The sequence below is a fragment of the Ursus maritimus genome, unplaced genomic scaffold (genome assembly GCF_017311325.1).
Source record: "Ursus maritimus isolate PB19 unplaced genomic scaffold, ASM1731132v1 scaffold_13, whole genome shotgun sequence".
Classification (NCBI taxonomy): Eukaryota; Metazoa; Chordata; class Mammalia; order Carnivora; family Ursidae; genus Ursus; species Ursus maritimus.
The window spans coordinates 31457163-31478648 of NW_024423675.1; the positions used below are offsets into that span (position 1 = coordinate 31457163).

General features: G+C 40.4%; 1 protein-coding gene across 1 annotated transcript; it reads left to right on the forward strand.

The window, feature by feature from the left end:
- The first annotated feature begins 867 nt into the window (after positions 1-867).
- SMPDL3A (sphingomyelin phosphodiesterase acid like 3A) lies at positions 868-17736 on the forward strand. Its single transcript, XM_008691142.2, has 8 exons — positions 868-1063; positions 6233-6446; positions 7607-7751; positions 12252-12348; positions 13110-13279; positions 13737-13917; positions 15257-15381; positions 17103-17736. Exons 1-8 carry the CDS (start codon positions 952-954, stop codon positions 17418-17420), a joined length of 1362 nt encoding a protein of 453 aa, XP_008689364.1. The 5' UTR covers positions 868-951; the 3' UTR covers positions 17421-17736.
- The last annotated feature ends 3750 nt before the right edge of the window (positions 17737-21486 follow it).

Genomic DNA, 21486 nt, shown 5'->3' on the forward strand with positions numbered 1-21486 from the left:
CGATATAAGGTTTCCTCTGATGAGAAACAAATACATTTAACAACCTCTTTTATGAGGTTAATCATTCTGCAGGATATTTTCTTCTCCAAAGGAATTCCATGCCTTACAAATTTAAGCTATATGTTTTTTATCTTAAAGAGGCCAGCATCCTTATATCATAAATGGTAAAAGAAGGAACACAGAACCCAAAGAAGTTTGGAGATCTTGGCTCCATTGTCAGACTAAGTATCTTTAAAAATTCCTTAGAAGAGTAAAACCAACTTGCTCTATTTATGCTTTTCATGTCTCTTGGGACCGCATGAAGCACAGTTCTGAGACATTGTTCTAACTCAGCTGTAAATGAAAAAAAAAACAAACAAACAAACAAACACGCCCAAACAACCAAAAAATTAAAACCTAGTGTCTTTGAGCAGTGTTCTCAAACATCACCATCACTTCAGCATCACCTGGAGGGCTATTAAAAACACAAATTACTGGACTACGCTTACCCTCCCTCCTGAGTTTCCGATGTCATTGATCTGGGATCGGACCTGGGAATTTTCATTTCTAACTAAAATTCCCAGGTAGTGCTGATGCTGCTAGTCTAGGGACCGCCGTTCGAGATCCACTGTGCTATCCAAAACTTCTGACGACCTACTCCAAATTATGCTACTTCAAGGTTCTCTGCATGTGTTCCGCAGAGAAGCCCCATCCGTTTGGTGCCAGTGGCATTTAGGAAAGATGATCTGCCCGGGGTTTGCCCAAGCACATTCCTTCCTAGGCCAGTCACTGCTGCGAAGACATAAGAGGGCAGATAGTCGCTAGACAGTTGCAGAAGGTCAAACGAACCCACTCGTTGCGGAATCTGCCCTCGCACGTGACCTCTGGGCGTCTACACCCTCACCCTTCGGCCTTCTCTCCACCCCCGGGCCAGACAGCCTCAGGCTCCCGGCTCCGTGGCCTTGACCTGCGATGGCTCTTCTAGGTGCGCTCGTCTGCTGCCTGTTGGTCGCCGGGCATGGCCGTCCCGGGCTCGGACTGCCCGTGGCGCCCGGTGGCAGCCCGGGTCCCGCTCCGGCAGTGGGTGAGTGCGCGACCCTTTCCCTGCCGGGAGCTGCCGGAGAGCGCCGGGCTAAAGCGCGCGGTCAGGAAAAGTGCTTGGGGGCAGCAGTGCGCCCCGCGGAGGCTCGCGGCAGTGGAGCCCCAGGCGCGCCGGGCGCTGGGAGGAGGAGGGCGACTGCGGGACCGGAGCGCCTAGCGACCGGCGGGAGGTCGGGCTGGGCGGGGAAGCATCTTTGCCAGTGGGGGCGCTGCAGGGGGCGGCGGACACCAGGTTCCTCCGGGTGTTCGTCCCGGGGAAGGAAGGCGTTCTCTGCGTGTCTCTAGGAAAACCGAAGCTAGAAGCTGGGTGTCCCGCATTCCCAGAGTGCCCGGTCTGCCCGGAGCGTAGGGGAGCTGCGGAGTTTCCTCTTCCCCACAGGGATGTACATTTCAGTGGCACTCAGGGTGTCTTCTGTCCTGCTCGCCGGGGTTGGTGGCCTTTTCTTCCCGCCCACTCCTCCAGCAGAGGACCATCACAGCCTCGATGCTACCCACCTCTTAATCTATGTTAGAACTCGCGGGACCTTCATTTCACTTTACCTGGATGCCCCTGGGTTCTCTGTGGGTGGGACCAGTTTTACTCATTCTTCACACTTTACTGCAGTAGCGGTTCTCCAACTGTGGGACCAGCAGCATCAGCAGCACCTAAATGTGTTAGAAAGGCAGGTTCCCAGCTCACCCCAGACCTACGCAACACGATACTCTGAAAATTGGGGCCCAACAACCTGTTTAAGGAATTTTAGATTTTAGGATGCCTTTTGAGCCTTCAGTTTCAAAGATCAAGTTTCGCCCTGCCTCCCTGCCTCCCTTTGAAAATAATTGCTTCGTTAATTAGGGGAGGGGGGATTTTGTTAGGTGGAGTGCTGTTCTGTGTTTGGGCATAGCTGTCTCTGAAACTCAGCACAGTGCTCGGTGCTGAAACCTCCTCTCTTCTCTGATGCTCTTGCTCTCTCACACGACTTTGGATATGCTCTGAAAAAATACCTCCTCTGTCTGAGAGCCAAGTTCTCATGACTCAACTGTCAGGCAGTTGAAAGCAAGAACTGTGAATCTGGTTTCCCAACTGTCAGTCATAACAAGAAATTGATCCAAAATGCTTATGCATGCTGGTTTCTGCTTTTATTAAAGCTAGTTTTTTGTTTTTGGTTTTTTTTTTTTAATTGTGTTACTGTTTAGGATTTTGAGATAAAATATCCCAGGTTGCATGGGACCACCCAATGGCAAATCTGCTGTTTGGCTTTTAAGGATCTGATTGTAGAAGACCTCGATGACAACTTTCTGATGTGTAGGGAATCTTCACTTACACTTCCTTCTTTTGATAGAGAAGCTACAAGGCTGAGTCACTTAGGGAGGGGGTAGGGATGGGGAAACTGGGTTTAAAGATCTGCTGAATTGTTGACTCAGCAGTTTCACTGGATATATTATGTTATATGTTTTCCACTTGATGTGACCTTCTTTCTCCTCCTGATCCCATCCCAAATTGCTTCCTTTACAACACCCACCATGACTGGCCCCTGCTTCCTTGGTGTGTGTGTGTGTAAATTCTCAGTCCTATCAAGTCCCAGGGGGCAGAGGACAACAACCCAGGGAGACCTCACCTGGGTGTGTTTGTCTAGAACTCTTTAGAATTAGGGGCACCTGGGTGGCTCAGTCAGTTAAGCATCTGCCTTCAGCTCAGGTCATGATCCCAGGGTCCTCGGATCCAGTCCTGCTTCATGCTCCTTGCTCAGCAGGGAGCCTGCTTCTCTCTCTCCCTCTGCCACTCCCCTGCTTGTGCATGTTTGCTCTCTCTCCCTCTTTCTGTCAAATAAGTAAGTAAAATTAAAAAAAAAAGAATTAGTAGGTCAGGGCCTGCAGGAGTATTTGGTGGGAACTGTTGTTATAAGCACACAAACAAAAATACCTATTTGAAACAATAACCATGTGTCCAAACATCTGAATTATGTTTTACTAGGTTCTTTAGGATAAATTATAATGATTTTAGATAAACCATAAGGGTTTTTTTGGCATAGTGTTGAGCATTTATCTAGATATGTTGACAACATGCACATGCAGGTACACATATATTTGTGGAGATCTTGTTAAAGTTTGTCTGCGGAACAAGAGAGCAATCATCGTGTAGTGAAAAGAACTTGGGACTGCAAACCAGAGAATCTGTAGCAGAGTGTGGGCTCAGCCACAGGCCAGGTTTGTGGCCTTAGACAGACAGACAGACAGACAGACACACACACACACACACACACACACACACACACAGCAGTTTATCTCTAATTTCACTAGAGGAGGGAGGTGAGGCCTCCAGAGGTTCATTATTCATAAATCCCAGGTTAAGAACCTGGCAGAGCTCCTCTTGGCTTCTATTTAAAGACTTCCTTCAGTGCATCTAAATAATTACCCCTCACTTATCTGGATCTGGCAGTGCAATGTAGTGGAAAGAGCACTCGACTGGAAGTCTAGAGAGACTGGTTCTGGTTCAGCTTTCATTACTGAGTCACCATGTGATCTTGAGGAAATCCTGAAATCTGCCTTTGCCTAATTAAAGAATGTTTATTGAGGGCCCACTCGAGGTCAGACATCTTCTAGATGCTGAGGATACAAAAATTGAGGTACTACAGATGTGTTTTTGATGTGTTTCCAGTTTGGGTTTATAAAACTTTAATGTATTCATTATCTCATGTTCCTTAATGGTCACGGTATCTCATGGAGGTGTCGTCATCTATTTCACATGAGGCAAGTGGGACGGGAGGACATTTGAAGGTGAGCACACACAGGGAGGCAAGCAGTGCAGGGGTTAAGAGCAGCACGGAATCTGGAGTTAGCTTTCCTGCATCCCTATCTTGACCCTGTTGTGTATGACACGTGTGACTTGGATTAATCTGTGTGCTGCAACTCCTTATCTGTAAATGGAAAATAATGATGAGTTAAGGTATGGAAAGTGTAAAAAACAGTACGAACCTTATAGTAAGTACTTGATAAAATCTAACTCTTACTTGGAAATGAGGAGGTTCAATCTCAAATTCAAGCTTGGGGTCAAAATAATAACAGTGTAATTAACATCGAGTTTACTAGATGCCAGGTATCTTCTAAGAGCTTTACTTCTAATAAATCACTTAACTCTCATGCAGGAGGCAGTGATATTCTTCCAATTTTGCAGATAAAACAAGCCAAGATCATACCGTTAGATTAGTAAGTGGAGCTTGGATTGATTGATTTTTAAAGATCTATTCATTTTATTTGAGAGAGAGAGAGACAGAGAGAGAAAGAGCAGGGTGGGGAGGCGCAGAAGGAGAGGGAGAGAGGGTCTTAAGTAGACTTTGTGCTGAGCATGGAGCCCCACCTGGGGCTGGATCCCATGACCCTGAGACCACAACCTGAGATGAAACCAAGAGTTGGACACTCAACCAACCGTACCACTCAGACGCCCCTGGAACTTGGACTGAAAGTTGCAGTAGTCTCACTCTGGAGTCCCTGCTCTTAACCAAAAAATTATACTGTTCTGTCCTCAGTTTATTGCACCTTAATACTCTACAAGTGATTAAAAAAAAAACATGTTTACATACAAGTAAGATGTACTATATATTTATACACCAAGAAGGACAGCCTCCAGGCTGCTTGCCAACCCTGCTTTGCGTACTGGCTAAAGTATGCCTAAGCTAAAAATAAAAGTTGGAGTATTTTTCTGCATTAAGGAATAAAATAAATCACTCGTGGCAAATGTTTTCAAATGGGGACGGAATATCAAGTAACTAATCATAAGGACTGTTTTATGTCTACTTTCTTCTGGATCTTTTGTCTACCACTTCTTAGCTGTGAACTTAAATACGTTATAAAATTATGACAATGTTGTGGGAAAAAAACAACCCAAATATAACTTACCTTTTCCACCTTAACAAATGAACAGTTTTCAGTTTTTTGCTTTATTATCCCAGCTTTGGGTTCTGTTCAGGTGTTTGCTCACTTACATACTCAGCCTTTCTCATCTCTGTACAGACAGATCGCCTTCTGCTTGTTTGCTCCATGTTTCTAGATTAGGACATGCTGCTATGTCACTTCCGATGTGTTTCTGATATAAATTAGTCATCATCAGAGTGAACTCAAAATTCAAAGTGTGAAAAGCCTCAATGTTAAAATAACGTATTAATTGCACACGAGAAGGCAGCTAGATGATATATGTAAATTAGGTATAAGCAAACTAGAGGACCTTTCAAAATGGGGTTCAGATTTTGACTCTGCCATTTATTAGCTGTGTATATCTGAGCAAGTTTCCTAATCGACCCAGCATTCATTTCTCAACTCTAAAATGAGAACTTCAAGTTTTGAGAATGAAATGACATAGTATATTTAGTTTCCTTATTATAATGTGTGGCACAAATGCTTAATAAAGAGAAGTACTACTGTGATTATTTGTACCAGTATTTCCTTCAATGAAAGACTCTTTCCTATGCTCTCAAATGGGTTCTCAGTTTCTCCCTGAGGTTTCGTCTCTTTAACAAACGCTTTCCTCAATATTATTAACATTTGATTCAAGTGTACATCGGGAGATGTTCCTGTATTTAGTAACTTTTAAGAGCTGCTAGCAATCCCTACTTTTGCCTTAAAACTAATATTAAAATGTTATGTTCTTTTTCCTTTAATGTTGAGAGGCAAGGATTTTCAAGAAAGTAGGAGTGAGACTGAGGTCCTCGTTCGGCAACCTATTCACTGTGGAACCCTAACAGACCATATAATGTTTCTATGTCAATTTTTCCACAAGAAGAATATAAATAAGTTCTAAAACCTTAATTTCTACAAGGAAGGAAACATACTACTAAGACACGACATATATTCTTAGTGACCTCCCAGAAGGATATTTCCCTATATTTCATCATGCAACTTATGTTTGTTATGTAATCTTTGTTAGGTAGTCATGCCATCCCTGAGCTCATGAGTTCTGACACATGTAAGTAGTAAATTGTAGTAAATTCTTCCTACTCTCCGAAATCCTCATCTCCTGACAGGGAAGTATTGTATTTACCTTCAGGGCAGATGAACCTTTCAGTTATTAAGGCTTTCCTCCATTACAGGGAGAACTGTCTCTAGTTTTACCGTAAATATTTTTATGGGAATTCCGAAAGGGAAGCAGATTTAACACCATTTCTTTTCTAATCAACAGGACAGTTCTGGCATGTGACTGACTTGCACTTAGACCCTACCTACCACATCACAGATGACCACACAAAAGTGTGCGCTTCCTCCAAAGGCGCCAATGCCTCCAATCCTGGCCCCTTTGGAGATATTCTGTGTGATTCTCCATATGACCTTATTTTGTCAGCATTTGATTTTATTAAAAATTCAGGACAAGAAGCGTCTTTCATGATATGGACAGGGTAAGTGATTATGCAAACACCGTTAGTTACTCAATATTTATCCACAGTGTCCTGAGCTTCATTAGAATGCTGAATTCCTACGAAGATTAATTAGGTTTTAAGTTAAGAATTATTTGGGTTTTAAAAATACTATGTCAAATTAATCATTAGATTATTAGAGATAAGGAAGATTTTAGAAGTCTCAGAATTTTTAATTTTTGTAGAATACAGGCTCTAGACAAATGTTGATGTTAGCTAAGAGATGACTTCACAAACAGAACATTTACATCAGTGTTTTGAGGTGTTTATTAATGTGATAACAGGTCTTGTTTAAATAATCAAGAACAAAAGCCTACAATGGCAGTTAATCTGGGATAGTAATTTTGTAAATATCATCTTCTGGTGGTATAATTAATTCTACCTGCCATGACAGAGTGATGAGGTCTATGTTTCCTGTGCCTGCAGTAATGACCATGGTGCTATTTAACTAATTTATACATTATAACTCATTTAATCTTTGCAATTGGTTTTATTATTTCCATTTTACAGATGAAGAAATGAAGGCTGAGCATCTAACTTCTTGCTCAAGTGCACAGAGCTAGTAAACGGCAAAGCTGGGCAATTTTAGCTCGAATCTGTGCTTTTAGTTGCTCAAACATTTGTCTCTCATAATCTTCAGTCAAGCAGTGTAATAGGCTTGTATTTGTATTACGCAAATTTTTAAAGTAGGACTTTCTGTGGGAGAAAGGTAAATGAAGAGTAGTTTATCAACTCTTTTAACAATCATCTGTTGTTTTGTTGAGGAAGGTGTGCAGTGTACCTTCAGGGCAACAAGGCATCGTGCATACATCGAGTGACTTTTTATAGAAATTGGTTTTTTTCTCGGGGTACCTGGGTGGCTCAATTGGTTAAGCGGCTGACTCTTGATTTCAGCTCAGGTCATGATCTCAGGGTCTGGTATTCAGCCCTGAGCCCGGTGCTGGGCTCCACACTCGGCAGGGTGTCTGCTTGAGGATTCTTTCTCGCCCTCCTCCTCTGCCCCTGCCCCTGCTTGCACCCTCTCCTCCTGCCCCTCCCCCTGCCTGCGCACACTCTCTCTCTCTCTCTCTCAAATAAAGAAATCTTTTTTAAAAGAAAGTTTAGAAATTGATTTTGTTCTCTATGATTTGTCTCCTTTTCAGGGATAGCCCACCTCATGTTCCAGTGTATGAACTCTCAACAGACAAAGTCATAAGTGTGATTGCTAATATGACAACTACCATCCAGAGTCTCTTTCCAAATCTCCGGGTTTTCCCTGCGCTGGGTAATCATGACTATTGGCCACAGGTAAATTTGATTTCAACTTCCAAAAGTGTTTCAAGGATTTTTCCCATCAGGACTGTCAAAACTATGACAATAACTAGCTGATGGTAGGGCATGGGAATGCGGCTACGGCGGTAGAGTGTGCTCTTAATAACTTGAAGAAGGTGAGACAAGTGCTTTGGAGACTTCACAGTGACTCAAAATATTCCATAAAAAAAAGTTATGTCCATAGTGAGTTTTGGAAGCAAATTGCCTAGTTTGTGGATTATTTTTTTTTAAAGATTTTATTTATTTATTTGACAGAGATAGAGACAGCCAGCGAGAGAGGGAACACAAGCAGGGGGAGTGGGAGAGGAAGAAGCAGGCTCATAGCGGAGGAGCCTGATGTGGGGCTCGATCCCAGAACGCCGGGATCACGCCCTGAGCCGAAGGCAGACGCTTAACTGCTGTGCCACCCAGGCACCCCTAGTTTGTGGATTATTGATTCTTGTTTTCCTTCATATTCTTCCTCAATTTCTACTTTCTTTTGAATAATTTTGTTGTTCATTCAATTTCCATGATAAGGTTAGCAAGGAAGTTTAATATTGACAAATGTTTCCATCTTGCAGAATTTCTATCAGGCATACAAATTTCTCCACACTCTGCTCTATGCTAGATTATGATTAAAAACAAAAGCATAGGGGCACCTGGGTGGCTCAGTAGGTTAAGCGTCTGCCTTCGGCTCAGGTCATGATCCCCGGGTCCTGGGATTGAGCCCTTCGGTGGGCTCCCTGCTCAGCGGGCAGTCTGCTTCTCCCTCTTCTCCCTGCTCATGCTCTCTCTTGCTATCTCTGTTTCTCTCAAATAGATAAATAAAAAATCTTTCTTAAAAGAAAAATCCAAAACATAGCAAACTATCATAAGAACCAAAGAGGGAGGTTCCTGTTCAAGTCTAGTTTATTTAATTAAGATGTGATTCAAGACAGAGATTGTGTTCAGAATGTTTAATGCCTGATAAGCCCAGGTCTCAACCTATTAGAGGGACCATTTATTAAACAGCCTGTACATAACAGTTGGATGCTGGGCCTTGGCTATAGGGTCCTCTTAGAGTAGGTAGAATCTTAGACTTGTACAGATTCAAGAGATCTCAGAGACTGTTTTTTAGTTCAGGGCTTGGCAGACTGTGATCTGTGGTCCAAAAACATTTGTTTTTGTTATGAGGTTTTATCAGAACACAGCCATGGCTCTTCTTTCTGTCTTGCTTGTGGCTGATTTCTGATTTTGCACCAGAACAGCAGAGGAGAATTGTGGCCACAGAGACTGTATGGCCCATAAGCTTAAAATACTTATTATTTGGCCCTTCATAAGAAAAGTTTGCTGACCCTTGGTCTAGATCAACTCTTCATTTTATAGGTGAGAAAACTGAGGCCCGGAAATGTCACATTGCTTGTTCACATGCTCACAATCGCTTGGTGGTAGAGGCCACATCGTGGATCTTTGGCGTTCGATTAGACTAACATCCTTTCATATACCCCTTATTCTTGCCAGATTGACGTACTCAGTATTCCTGGACATGGTATTTACTTTCATACCTCTCTTTGGCTAGAATTATCTCCTTGCTTAGAATATCTGTTCCATCTCATATCAAAAGAATGGTTCGTGAGGGTTTTGATCACCTAAATACAGTGATTTTGAAAAGTTGTAGTCTAGGATGAGCTTAAGTTTCAAGTAACTTCGTGGCACTGGCCTCCAGGCTTATGTTAGTCTCTGTGAGTCATCCTGTAAACCAGGGGTCAACTTTGTTACTGTTGGGATGTTAGACCACACGGGGCAGACGCTTGGGGATGAACATTCTCTAGAAGCCAGAGGCTACCTAGGGTTTTTTTGTTCTGTTTTGTTTTTAAGATTTATTTATTTATTTATTTTAGAGAGAGAGAGAGTGAGAAGGGGGAGGGACAGAGGGAGAGAGAGAACCTTGAAGCAGGCTCCCCACTGAGCATGGAGCCTGACGTGGGGCTCAATCATAGGACCCCAAGATCATGACCTGAGCCGAAAACAAGAGTTGGCTGCCTAACCAACTGAGCCACCCGGGTGCCCCACGCACATTGTTTTTATATGCTTTAGGTGACAGGCAGATTGGTGTAGTGGAGAACACGTGGGGTTTAGAGTTGTATTCACTAGACTATAAACCTACCCTGCTCTGCTCCCAAAAGCTTGACCAACTTGGATAATTCACTTAATGTCCTTTACCCATAAGTCACTCGTTTGTAAATAGGAGCAATGCTACCTGCCCTGGAAAGTTTCTGTGAGAATTAGTGCTATGGCGTGAAAAGGCCATAGCTTCCAGCCTGGCACATCTGAGCCCTCAGTACGTGGAGTGGCAGTTATTACAGCAGTACGCAGGGACGCGGGATACATTTTCCCCAACTCCTTTGGGGATTTGTTTCATTTTGCTTTTATTTCTGTCTTCTTTTCGTGAAGTCAAAGCTTATAATAATTCAAAGATAGAGGTGATATCAAAATTCTAAAATATATCCTGTTGTATGTTTAGCTAGGGTATGTTGGGCAGCCCGTATACCTTAAAGAGTTAATTTTTTTCTCTTTCAAACTTATGACTTTATATCTGAAAATCTTCTTTCTGTTATTCTACTTCCATCCTTCCACCCCAGTTTCAGAAATGTCAAATGTAACATGAAAACCCCATAACAAATTCTCCTACAGACAGATAGCCGAGGTCAAATTCTGGTGAATATTAGTAACAACTATGTTAGTATTATTTAACAAATAATTAGGTAGCAAATAATTTGTTAAGTATTATTTCTCTATTAAAATCTCATAAACATGCACATAAACATAGTTACATAAGCATACATACACAGATGCTCATCCCCACCCATTACATCAGAAGTAGATATTAGTGTGGGCAGCCCAGGGATTCCTTCCAGTCGCCACCCAAGGAAGTAGTCTGGGCCAGGTTCCTCATTTACTCCTACACTGGCAAGGCTGGTGCCAACAAACTTATGGGTGAGTCACTTCTCATTATACCTCATTTCTCGGCAGTGCTCATGTCACAGCCAAAGAGGATTGAGATGATGGCATGGTACACCAGATAATTGGGCATAGGAGTGATGGAGGAAAGACTTGGCATTTAGATCAAGCTCTGGAACTGACCAGCTGTCCCTGGGTGAATCCTCTAACTTCTCTGGTGCTCATATTTTGCATATCTAAAATTGAGAGAAGAGTCTAGAGTAATTTTATGTAATTTTATGGTTATACATGACCATACCAGTATGTTGGCGTGGCTAACATCAATGGCTAACACTCTGAGGTTTTCGATGTTGATGATGATACCCAATTTTTCATCAGAATCCGGATTGACCTATAAGTCATTGTATGATTTTCGACAGATAATTCTGATATCTGACACAAATTAAAAATATACTTAGGATAGTTAGTTCTAGTTAGAACAAGTCATTTGGTTATTATGTTCCCTGAATGTACTTGTATTTTCATCATGTATTAGGGATATGTATTAGGAATTAATGTGACTTGGGTGTCATCTTGAAAAATAACGAAGCATTTTAACTAATGCTAACAGGAAAACTCCTTTAAGAAATAGGTCCATATCACCAACATACAGAGGAATATGAGGGGAGTGAAGAAAATGGCTTCAGTTTATTAATACAATTTTTTAAAACAAAAAAAATAGGAATAATTACCAAATTTCACACATGATTTGTGGATTTTTATTCAGTATATACTTTCTTAAAATTTGGGGCTTTTTCCCTTCCTTAAAACTTATGTCACATAAAGATTCTATAGTATAATATGATAAAATAGGTTGATAAAAAATACTTTATGATAATAAAAATGTTTTATACACATGTTGTTTAAAAAATCAAAACCTGTTGATATAAAGAGAAGTCTTCAAATACAAAAGCACGTGGTTATAAATTTTCATTCAGGAAGTTCAGAAGTTTTATACTAGGGTGAGCATTTCAGAGGACATTGTTTAATTCTAAAATCATGAAGTTTTCTTCAACGTGCTATACCAGGCCCTGCATGTTCAGGCTCAAACCTGCCTGCCTCTGTGTCACTTTAATGAGCTCACTCCCACATCTATCCTATATCCTGGCCAACCAGCACAAGCGCTTTTCTCTGTAAGTAACGCTGTGCATGTTGGCGTCTGGGCCATTGTCTTTGCTTTGATGCCCTTTCTTGCCAACTTGATGAAATCATTATTCAAAGCCTGGTTTGTATGCTCTCTTCACTTTCCCCACAGTGCCATGGGGGCCAGACTCAATTATTCACACCTCTATCCTCCCAGAACCTTTGTGGTAGCACCTTGCACATTGTCTTATAGCTGATTGATTATATATTTTTTTGTCTCCTTAAGTTATAAATTCCTCAAAGATTAAGTCTATCCAGTATTCATCCTTGCATCTCCAGATGTCTAGCATAGTCGTATGGGCTCTAGTAATGTTTAAATCAGTTAATCCACGTGTCCTTAAAGTTTCAACGGTGGGCTATGTTGTTTGTGGCCAGGATCAACTGCCCGTCGTCACCAGCAAGGTGTACAATGCCGTAGCAGATCTCTGGAAACCCTGGCTCGATGAAGAAGCTATTCGTACTTTAAGGAAAGGTAAGTGAAAGATTTATTCATCCTCATTTCGTCTCTATTTTTATTCATGTTGTTTAGACTAAGATCTTTAATGTTTGCCTGGGTGTATTCATTCTGGAGGTGCCCAGTTTTTCTGGAGGCCATAAGTCATCTTTGAAAGCTGAGGGGAGGCAGGGATGGTGAGTGGAACCAGGGCAAAGAGAGCGGGTCCAAGGTCAGGGGCTAGCTCTGAAAGTGTCACTGCAGCACACAGTGGGTGTTGTCACCACGGGCTTGTGAGTGTGAGCGGGGCTCTGCCTTAAAGCCTCAGCCCCCCGAGACTGCGGCAGCTCTGGTTGATCTGACGTCTCTTCCACGGCCGTGTCTGGCAAGGTCCAACTGTGTTCCCATTCTGCGCATTTCATATTTCATGCTCTCATCTTAACTCCCCAAGCATGCCGAGGTAGAAGTTGATGCACGAATATTTCCTTTCCAAAATTCCATACCTCACGGCCTAGTCCCCAAACACTTAACTAATGTTTCATCTGAATATTGGATACAACCGTTGTTATCAGCTCAGTATGTGGAAGGGCTGCCGCGCGACCTGGCACACAGTAGGTTTTCAGTAAGTGTTCAACCTGATTCTTATTTAATGACAGCCTGTGTACATACTAACTAAATAATGAGAAATAAGTATAACCTTCCTGACTGGCTTGTCAACCATAATTAAGAATTTGCTTTCATTGTCACTGTGAATCTGTGTGTGTGTTTTCCTAGAGTGTGTCTTACATTTGTTTTTATAGGTGGCTTTTATTCGCAGAAAGTTTCGCCTAATCTGAACCTTAGGATCATCAGTCTAAACACAAACTTGTACTACGGCCCAAATATCGTGACTCTGAATGAGACTGACCCAGCCAATCAGTTTGAATGGCTAGAGAATACACTGAACACCTCTCAGCAAAACAAGGAGAAGGTATATCCCAGGGACCCAAATCTATCAGGGGATAAACAGGGGCTAAATGTGGGTATTTATTAACTCAAGTGGGGGTCAGGTATTAATAAAAGTATTAAAATTTGAAGTTGTTTTCGCATGAAACACCTTATGGTTTAATTAACTGTTGAGTTTGTTTGATTTTGCTTTGCTTTTAATGCTTTGAGGATTGATTGACACCTGTTTTTTTATAAAAACAAATTGTGACCAAGGTCATAGTTACCAAATATCATCAACAGTGTAGTTTAAATGAGTCAAATGCAAATGTAGTGATATTAATAGTTTTATAATTTCATCCTTTTTTGGTGATAGGAGAGATGGTATATTAGCTTTCTAAATTTTAATTAATCTGCTTTCAATCTTGGGTATCTAAATGTCACTTGGTTGTGATAAGTGTGCAGAAAGATTCTCATCAGCCCTCCTTGTGTTTTTTTTCCAGGTGTACATCATAGCGCATGTCCCGGTGGGGTATCTGCCCTATTTAAGCAGCACCCCAGCAATGAGAGAATTCCATAATGAGAAATTGATAGATATTTTTAGAAAATACAGCAGTGTCATTGTAGGACAATTTTATGGACACACTCACAGAGATAGCATGATGGTTCTTTCTGATCAAAAAGGTAATATGATATTCTGTTTGCATCTCCTTAATCCAAGATGCTAGAACAAAGCAGTGGGTATCTGGTAATTTTTACTGATCCAGCAAATTAAAAGTTTCACTAAATGAGCCTGCCAGCACCAGATTCTCCCGAATTATCTTCTATGCTTGTAAGTCAAGTGTCTAATTCGTGGTTAGGCCTGCAACTGGGTTTCTCCCTATTCATTCCACGGGGCCACCATCATTTGATAGCTGTGAACAAAATAGGCTCTGAAACCCTCAGCTCACTCAACTTTTCTTTTAGATCCTCAAGTTTAGAGAAATATTGCTGTTCGTTATTTACCTCCTAGACTCAAGTTTCTTTTGATATGACTTGTTTTACTTCTCAGACTTTGATTAGCAAAGCACAATTTACCGTTGGTTTAAAATTTATCAAGTGCTTAATGTTAAGTGCAAATCAATATTGTCATCTACTCAAAATTAAAAGAAAAAAAATAGAAGAAGCTCGAGCATCAAACAAACCATGATTACCTATTTTTAAAGATGACTTCCTCACGAGGACAGGAAGTTGGGAGTTAACAAAATAAGGGTTCTGATTTTAGAGTAGTCAGCCAGGAAAAAAAAAACAATATATATTTTTTCCAGCAATTGGAGAACGTTTTCAAAATGCATTTCATCTACAATGAATAGGCTTGGTAAAAAAAGACCATTTTTCAGCAGTTGATAGCTTTTTTACTCAGAAATTTAGTCCTTTAATAGCTATGTATAAAAACAGGGTGACCCTAATCAGATTCTTAAGTGTAATTATTGGCATATTGTTCTGGGTAGATGTATGGAACAAACTAGTGTTGTATTTGTGTGTGTGTGTACTTGTAATAACTTGGATTTTGTTATTATGAAAATTTTCAAATATGCCCCTAGGCAAAGAATAATAAAACAACCCCCCATGTACCATCACTTATATTTAACATCTATCGAGATTTTGCCACATTTGCTTTACTATCACTTTATTCTTTTTTCTTGTTCTCAAGTATTTGAAAGGGAATCTCAAGCATTACATCTATTTTAGCCCTACGTGCATTGCTAGAATACACAGCTAACTCACATACTCATAATATGATTGACTTACCTACAAAGATCCATAATAATTCTTTGGTATCATCTAATACCAGATCATAATAAAAATTCCTTTATTTTCTCAAAAGTGTCTCTTTATAGTTGTTTCAAGTCAGGATTCATCAAGGATAATATCTCATTTGGCTGTTATGTCTGTTAATCTCTTAATCATGAATTTGTTCATATTTTTGATAAAGTTAAACTCAATTTAAAAAAATATGTTTATACACATATGTTTTATCCAGGAAGTCCAATAAATTCTTTGTTTGTGGCGCCTGCTGTGACCCCAGTGAAGAGTGTTTTGCAAAAACAGACCAACAATCCCGGCGTCAGACTATTTCAGTATGATCCTCATGATTATAAATTATTGGTAAGTTGGCACAATTTTAGAATTACGCATGTCTTTGTACAGTTTTCATTAGTTTAGTTGAATGTCTTCAGCTTAACTATGTAAGTTGTTTCTATCTTGAAATCTCATGATGTCTTTCCTCTTTTTTTATATTTGGCTTATCAGCGCTTGCTAAGTATGGGTGTAGGTCAGCTTTTGGGAGGTTGTTTCTGTCCTTGTAAGGACGTCACATTTGTTTCACACATTGGGCAGGACCTGATTTGTGGACTTGTATACATACCGAAACTTTTCACTAGGCCATATTTGTTACTCATGACTCTTTTCTACACCATAGCTGTGCAGATAATTCTAGACTCTGAAACTGTACTCTTTCAAGAGTTGTTTTACCTAACTTCCTTGTCCCCAGTCTATTCTTCTGTAAAATGAGCATTAAACCAAGTATTACTGACCTCACAGAGTTGCTGTGAGGATTGCTTGAACAAATACACGTAAAGCACTTAGAAAAATGCTTGCTTCTAGGAAGCACTCGATACATGGTAGCAGAATTTTTTTGTAAAGAAAATAAATTGAGCTGGACATTTATCTTTGACACAAATGTTCTCTGGAACTTGTACCCGGCTGTGTTTTAGACCAATTTAGCCTTGAAAGGCTGAGCATTTTGCTTATCAGTACTGCTCCTTTTAATTAATATCATTGGAAAAGAAGTTTTCAACTAAAGTTTTTATTGATGTAAATGCATTTTTAATAATAAAATAACATATAATTTAATTTTATATAATATATAATATAATAATAATATAATTATCATTAATAATTTAATAATAAATTTAATAAGCGGTAGCTCTCTTATTCTGTAGAGCATGTTTTTATGAAGGAAGAGGGCAGGGCAGTCTGATTTAATTCGTAAACATTAGATTAAATGAGGAAATAAAAGAGTTGACTGAATTAATTTTACAGCTCTTAGCTTCCTATTTTTGGATCTGAACATAGATACACACACACACACATATACGTTTATATTATATATGTGTATACATGTACATATACGTGTGTGTGTGTGTGTGTGTGTGTGTATGCACACATACTGACATGGAAAGATGCCGTGATATAGCACTAAATTATTTTTAAAAGTGCAAAATAGTGCATAGTATAACTTCATTTTTTGAAAAAGCCAAAAAGATAGCAAATAGGTATATATATTCTAAATATTTATATTTGCTTTGTACGTAAAGTCTAGAACAACACACGTACACTAGAGTGCTGATAAGTGTTTAACAAGTTGCTCATTGGGGAAAAACACTTATTTATAGTGCCGATTTCCATGATATAGCAACTCCCATCATGGCCAATTTTAAGCTGCCAAAGGGATGTCAATTAACTTGCAAGATTGCCACAAATTTGATCATTGGCTCTGTGAGCTGATACCAGCTGCCTCAGCACACCGCTGATTTATACGCAGCTATTAGCAGTGGTTACTTCTGAGGTGTGGGAATCAAAAGCTTTTTATTTTGTATATCTCTCTGTATAGTTTTGCTTATTTTCTATTATGTTCTTTCATTATTTTCACAATATAGATTTTTCTATGGGGACTTTTTTTTTTTCTAACAAAACCAAATCTCCCTGTTTTAAATGACTACAACTTTAAATTAAGAAGGTCACATAAATCCCAACAAGGACTCTTCTGCTGTGCAGTACTTTATATGCCAAAGAATAAGCCATGCTTTGTGATTGTTTTGCTATAGGATATGTTGCAGTATTATTTGAACCTGACAGATGCAAATCTAAAGGGAGAATCCGACTGGAAGCTGGAATATGTGCTGACGCAGACCTACGACATTGAAGACCTGCAGCCACAAACTTTGTATGGATTAGCTAAACAGTTTGCAATCGCAGGCAGTGAGCAGTTTATAAAATACTACAATTACTATTTTGTGAGTTATGACAGCAGTGTAATTTGCGATGGGAAATGTAAGGCCTATCAAATTTGTGCAATTTTGGGTCTTGATCATAGTTCCTATGTAGATTGCCTCAAACAACATTATATAAAGTACCGTCCCTAGAATTTCATGGTTTGTGTTCCTAGAAAATGTAACACTGTTCTGTTTCTGAGATCAGTTTGTGGGAATTGTTACGTCAACCTTTGTGAGCTACTGAGTGGGCAAGCAAGATTCCTAATCTTTGCTTTCTTTTTTATAAGCCTCAAATGTAGATATTTGTAACATTCTAAATCTTTATTAAATCGAATATATTTGAACTGCCCATTTCTAGAATGATGTCTCGATGTGAATACTGTATCTTCCAGTTTATATGTCTAATTTAAACTCTTGTACACTCTTGAAATTGTCATTTATACAATAAAGCAAATGATTTCTCAAGTATGATGAATTATTTTTCTATTTTTTATATATTTGTTTTTATTTAAATGTAATTAATTAACATATAATGTATTATGGTCACTGATTCATCAGTCTTATATAACACCCAGTGCTCATTATATCACGTGCCCTCCTTAATGCCCATCACCCAGTTACCCCAACCCCTCACACCCCTCCCCTCCAGCAACCCTCAGTTTGTTTCCTATGATTCAGTCTGTTATGGTTTGTGTCCCTCTCTGATTTCGTCTTGTTTTATTTTTTTCCATGATGAATTATTTTTAATAGGAAAATTTTCTTTTAATTCACTCTTAAAAACTCATATGTAAACTGAGGTTCAAACTGCTTAAACTCAAGTGTCAACTGGGGCTAATATTGTCTCCATGCACTGTCTACTGTTGGGGAAACACCAAGGTCTCACTGAGGCCATCGTGGGGCCTGTGAAACACCAAAGGACATGGGTTGTTTAGCTGTCCTTCCTCTGTGCATGAAGGGGAGTCCTCTATAGTACCGCTAACTTTTCAGAAAGTCACAAGTTGTGCTTCTTGTAACTGCGGTATGAGCATAAGGCCTAGATCCTAGCCCAGTGGCTGGCACTTAGTAAATAACTGTCGAAAGGAACTGAAAGGCATGAGTATTTCTCAAAGGAATACGTGAGAACGCAGCACTGTCATGATACTCCAAGAGAGGGTAAAAATGAGCCTTAGCTTTGTGGGATTGTTTTTCGGGTTCTCCCCTGGTTGCTTGCCTCTCGGCAGCTTCCCTTAAGCTGTTGTTTGCTTCCAGGCTAAGGGGGAGAAATTAAGTAGAAGAGCAGAGGAGGAGGCCCAGGGGGTTAGGACACCAGTACTTTGGTTCGCTGAAGAAGACACCATAAGCGACCTGAGGTCAATCAACAAGGAGAGTGAAACTCATTATCCTGTGACTGGTTTGACTTTGTGTCAAAAAAAAGACTTACACATGTCAGATCTCACCATAATGAAACTAAATTATTCTGATTTCCAAAGGGCTGAGAACACAAATACTGCAAAATAAAAATAGAACATCTAAGAGACTACCAATATTCGTTAGGGAAACATTTTCTTAATTTTCAGGTTTAAAAAATAAATTAGTATGGTTTTTAGAAGTGAGGATGTGGGAAAAAAAGCAAAAATTCATTGTTATAAAATAATCTCATTATTTAGAAATCATCCTGCCTTCAATTATATTCAAAGTTGGTATTATCAAATGCCTACATTATATATTTATATATTTTTATACTCAGGGACAGAAGTTTTAAGAACACAGGTGTGTACCATGTAAGAAAAAGAATTCTAAATGATGAAAACTAAAGATGGTGTGCACTGACTCCAAATGAGTCACTGTGGTGGGGGCAAACAAGTTTGGGCTTGCAGGATCACGGTGGAGGGAATTCCTGCATTTGCTAGGACTGGGGCCGTGAACAGGCAGAGTCCTTTCTACATTATTCTACCGCTTAAAATTTTTAATGCTATCTTTTTAAAGGTGTTCAGGTTACTTTTACCTTAAAGTAGGAATAAATGGTCTTAACATTTCAAGTAATATTTAGGGATTTTATCAGTAATTAAATGAATTGTAGCATTCCATAACCAGAGCTTATTACCATTATTTTTTGTGTTTTTTTCCCGATTATTATTACCAAATCTCAAATTCAGCTGTCCATTGCTTGAAAGGTCAATACTCAAGATACAAGTGTTGATTGGAAAGGAATATGAGCTTCATTCAGAAGGCCAGCCACCTGGAGAGAAGGCAGACTCTTACCCAAAAGCCGACTCTGAGGTTTCTGCCTCGCCAAGAGGGTTTTAAAAGGGCAGGAGGCCTCGCTAATCAGTGAGGGGGTGCAGTGGCCTGTATCATTTCCTGATTCTCTGTAGATTTCGTGGGGCCTATTTACAACTTCCACCGCTTGAGGGGTGTGCAAGAGGCTTAATTCCTGTTCTGTGATGTGCGAGGGCTTTCTAGTCTCCTTCTAGAAAAGAAGGTAAGATTTATAGATTCACAGGAGGGTGAGTAAATCAATCATGTGAACGTAGGAACACCTATTAAGGATCATCGTGCTAGTTATGAAGATGAAGGCGGCCTTGATTCCCACCGTCAATTTACCATTCCATATCTATGGGGTCAAGGACCAAGGTCCATCTTCCATAGCTTCTTCATGCTGATATAGGGCATAGTCAGGACCTTGGAATGGAATATGTTGATGTGGGTTTGAAGCACTCCTTTATGCACAACTGATGTGACTCGCTTGCACAGTTCTGTTACACACATTGCAATGAGCTTAATTCCTATGTATACACTTAAGAATACTAGCATGAGGGTGAGTCCTAATTTTAGAGTGCCTCTAAGACGGTCCTAAGTCCTAAGGGTATCCAGGAGAAGATGTTTGTGAACCAATTCCATCCTCCCTGGAGCGTGGGTGTATGGCAATCTAGACTTTGCTGCAACCAAGTGGCTTGCTGTCTGATTTTATCAATCCTGGTTTCCACTTCCAAGGTGGTACTGATGTAAGGGCAGCAAGATGAGTTAGCAACAACATAAATTCCCCCTTGCTCAGCTTGGATATAGTCTAGGGCCATATGGTTATCCAGGGTCATTAGGGAATCTAACGATTTTTGTAAGTTAGCCAAAGATCTGGTGGTTTCATGATGGTGAGAGTTGGGGACAAGTTGCAAAGCCCATGTTGACGAGAAGCAGCCTTCCATTACGGCAACAACATATAACCAAAGAAATAGCCGCATCAGAGATATTGGTTGGGGGGGGGGGTCACAGTCAGTCTAGTAAATAATTTCAGGGAACTAGTCAATGTTTAGTCTCATTAGCCAAGTAGAGGGAGAAAGGAATTCCTAGGGTGTCCAGAAAGAGTAGAAGAATTTGTAAAACAGTCCATGGCCCAGGGGACTCCATCTAATTTGCAAGTAAAGACAAATCCAGCAAGAGCACAATGACGAAAGGTGGAGTCCTTCCCAAGTCTTAGTGAGAATCAGTTTACCACCCGCCCAGCTCAATCCATCCAATCTCAGCTCGCCTCAGCCTGGCTGTGGATATCATCCGTAGCCGGAAAAGAAAACATGACTGTTGTTTACACATAGGGAGCTGGTCCCTTTTGGGAGACGGTTTCATGTGATATCTAATTGGGGAATACATGCCTATTTTCTGTCCTTTGAAAATAACTTCTTTTAGTACAGTACTTAGAGGGACTTTGAGACATCGGGGTAACTCATGATCATTTTGAGAGAATCTAGCTATTCTAACACTATAGATTTTTAAATAGTCTTTCTTTCTTTAAATTAAGTAAGCTTTATGCCCAATGTGGGGTTTGAGCTCATGACCCCAAGATCAAGAATCACATGCTCTACTGACTGAGCCAGCCAGGCACCCCCTAACCCTATACATTTTTCTTTTGGCCTTTGGGGATTTCTGAGGTGTTATAAGTGGAGTGGACCAAGGGTCTTCATGGTCCAGCACCGACCGGGCTTTCATAGCACATGTGGCTGTAGCCAAAGTCTGAATTACCCGTACTAGTGTCCTGTCTTTCCAATCTAGAGCTAGAGAACACATGATTAGTATGGATCACAGAGTGAACACCGTTGTCATGGATTTCCTTCCCTAAAGGGGTATTTTAAATCCTGGATGGGATGGCTTTCCCAGCAGGGGTTTCAGAGGCCTCTTCGTTGTCAGTAGGTGGAGCCCTCTTCCCTCTGGTGTGGGGCATCCACTGCTTTACCCCTGCAAGTTT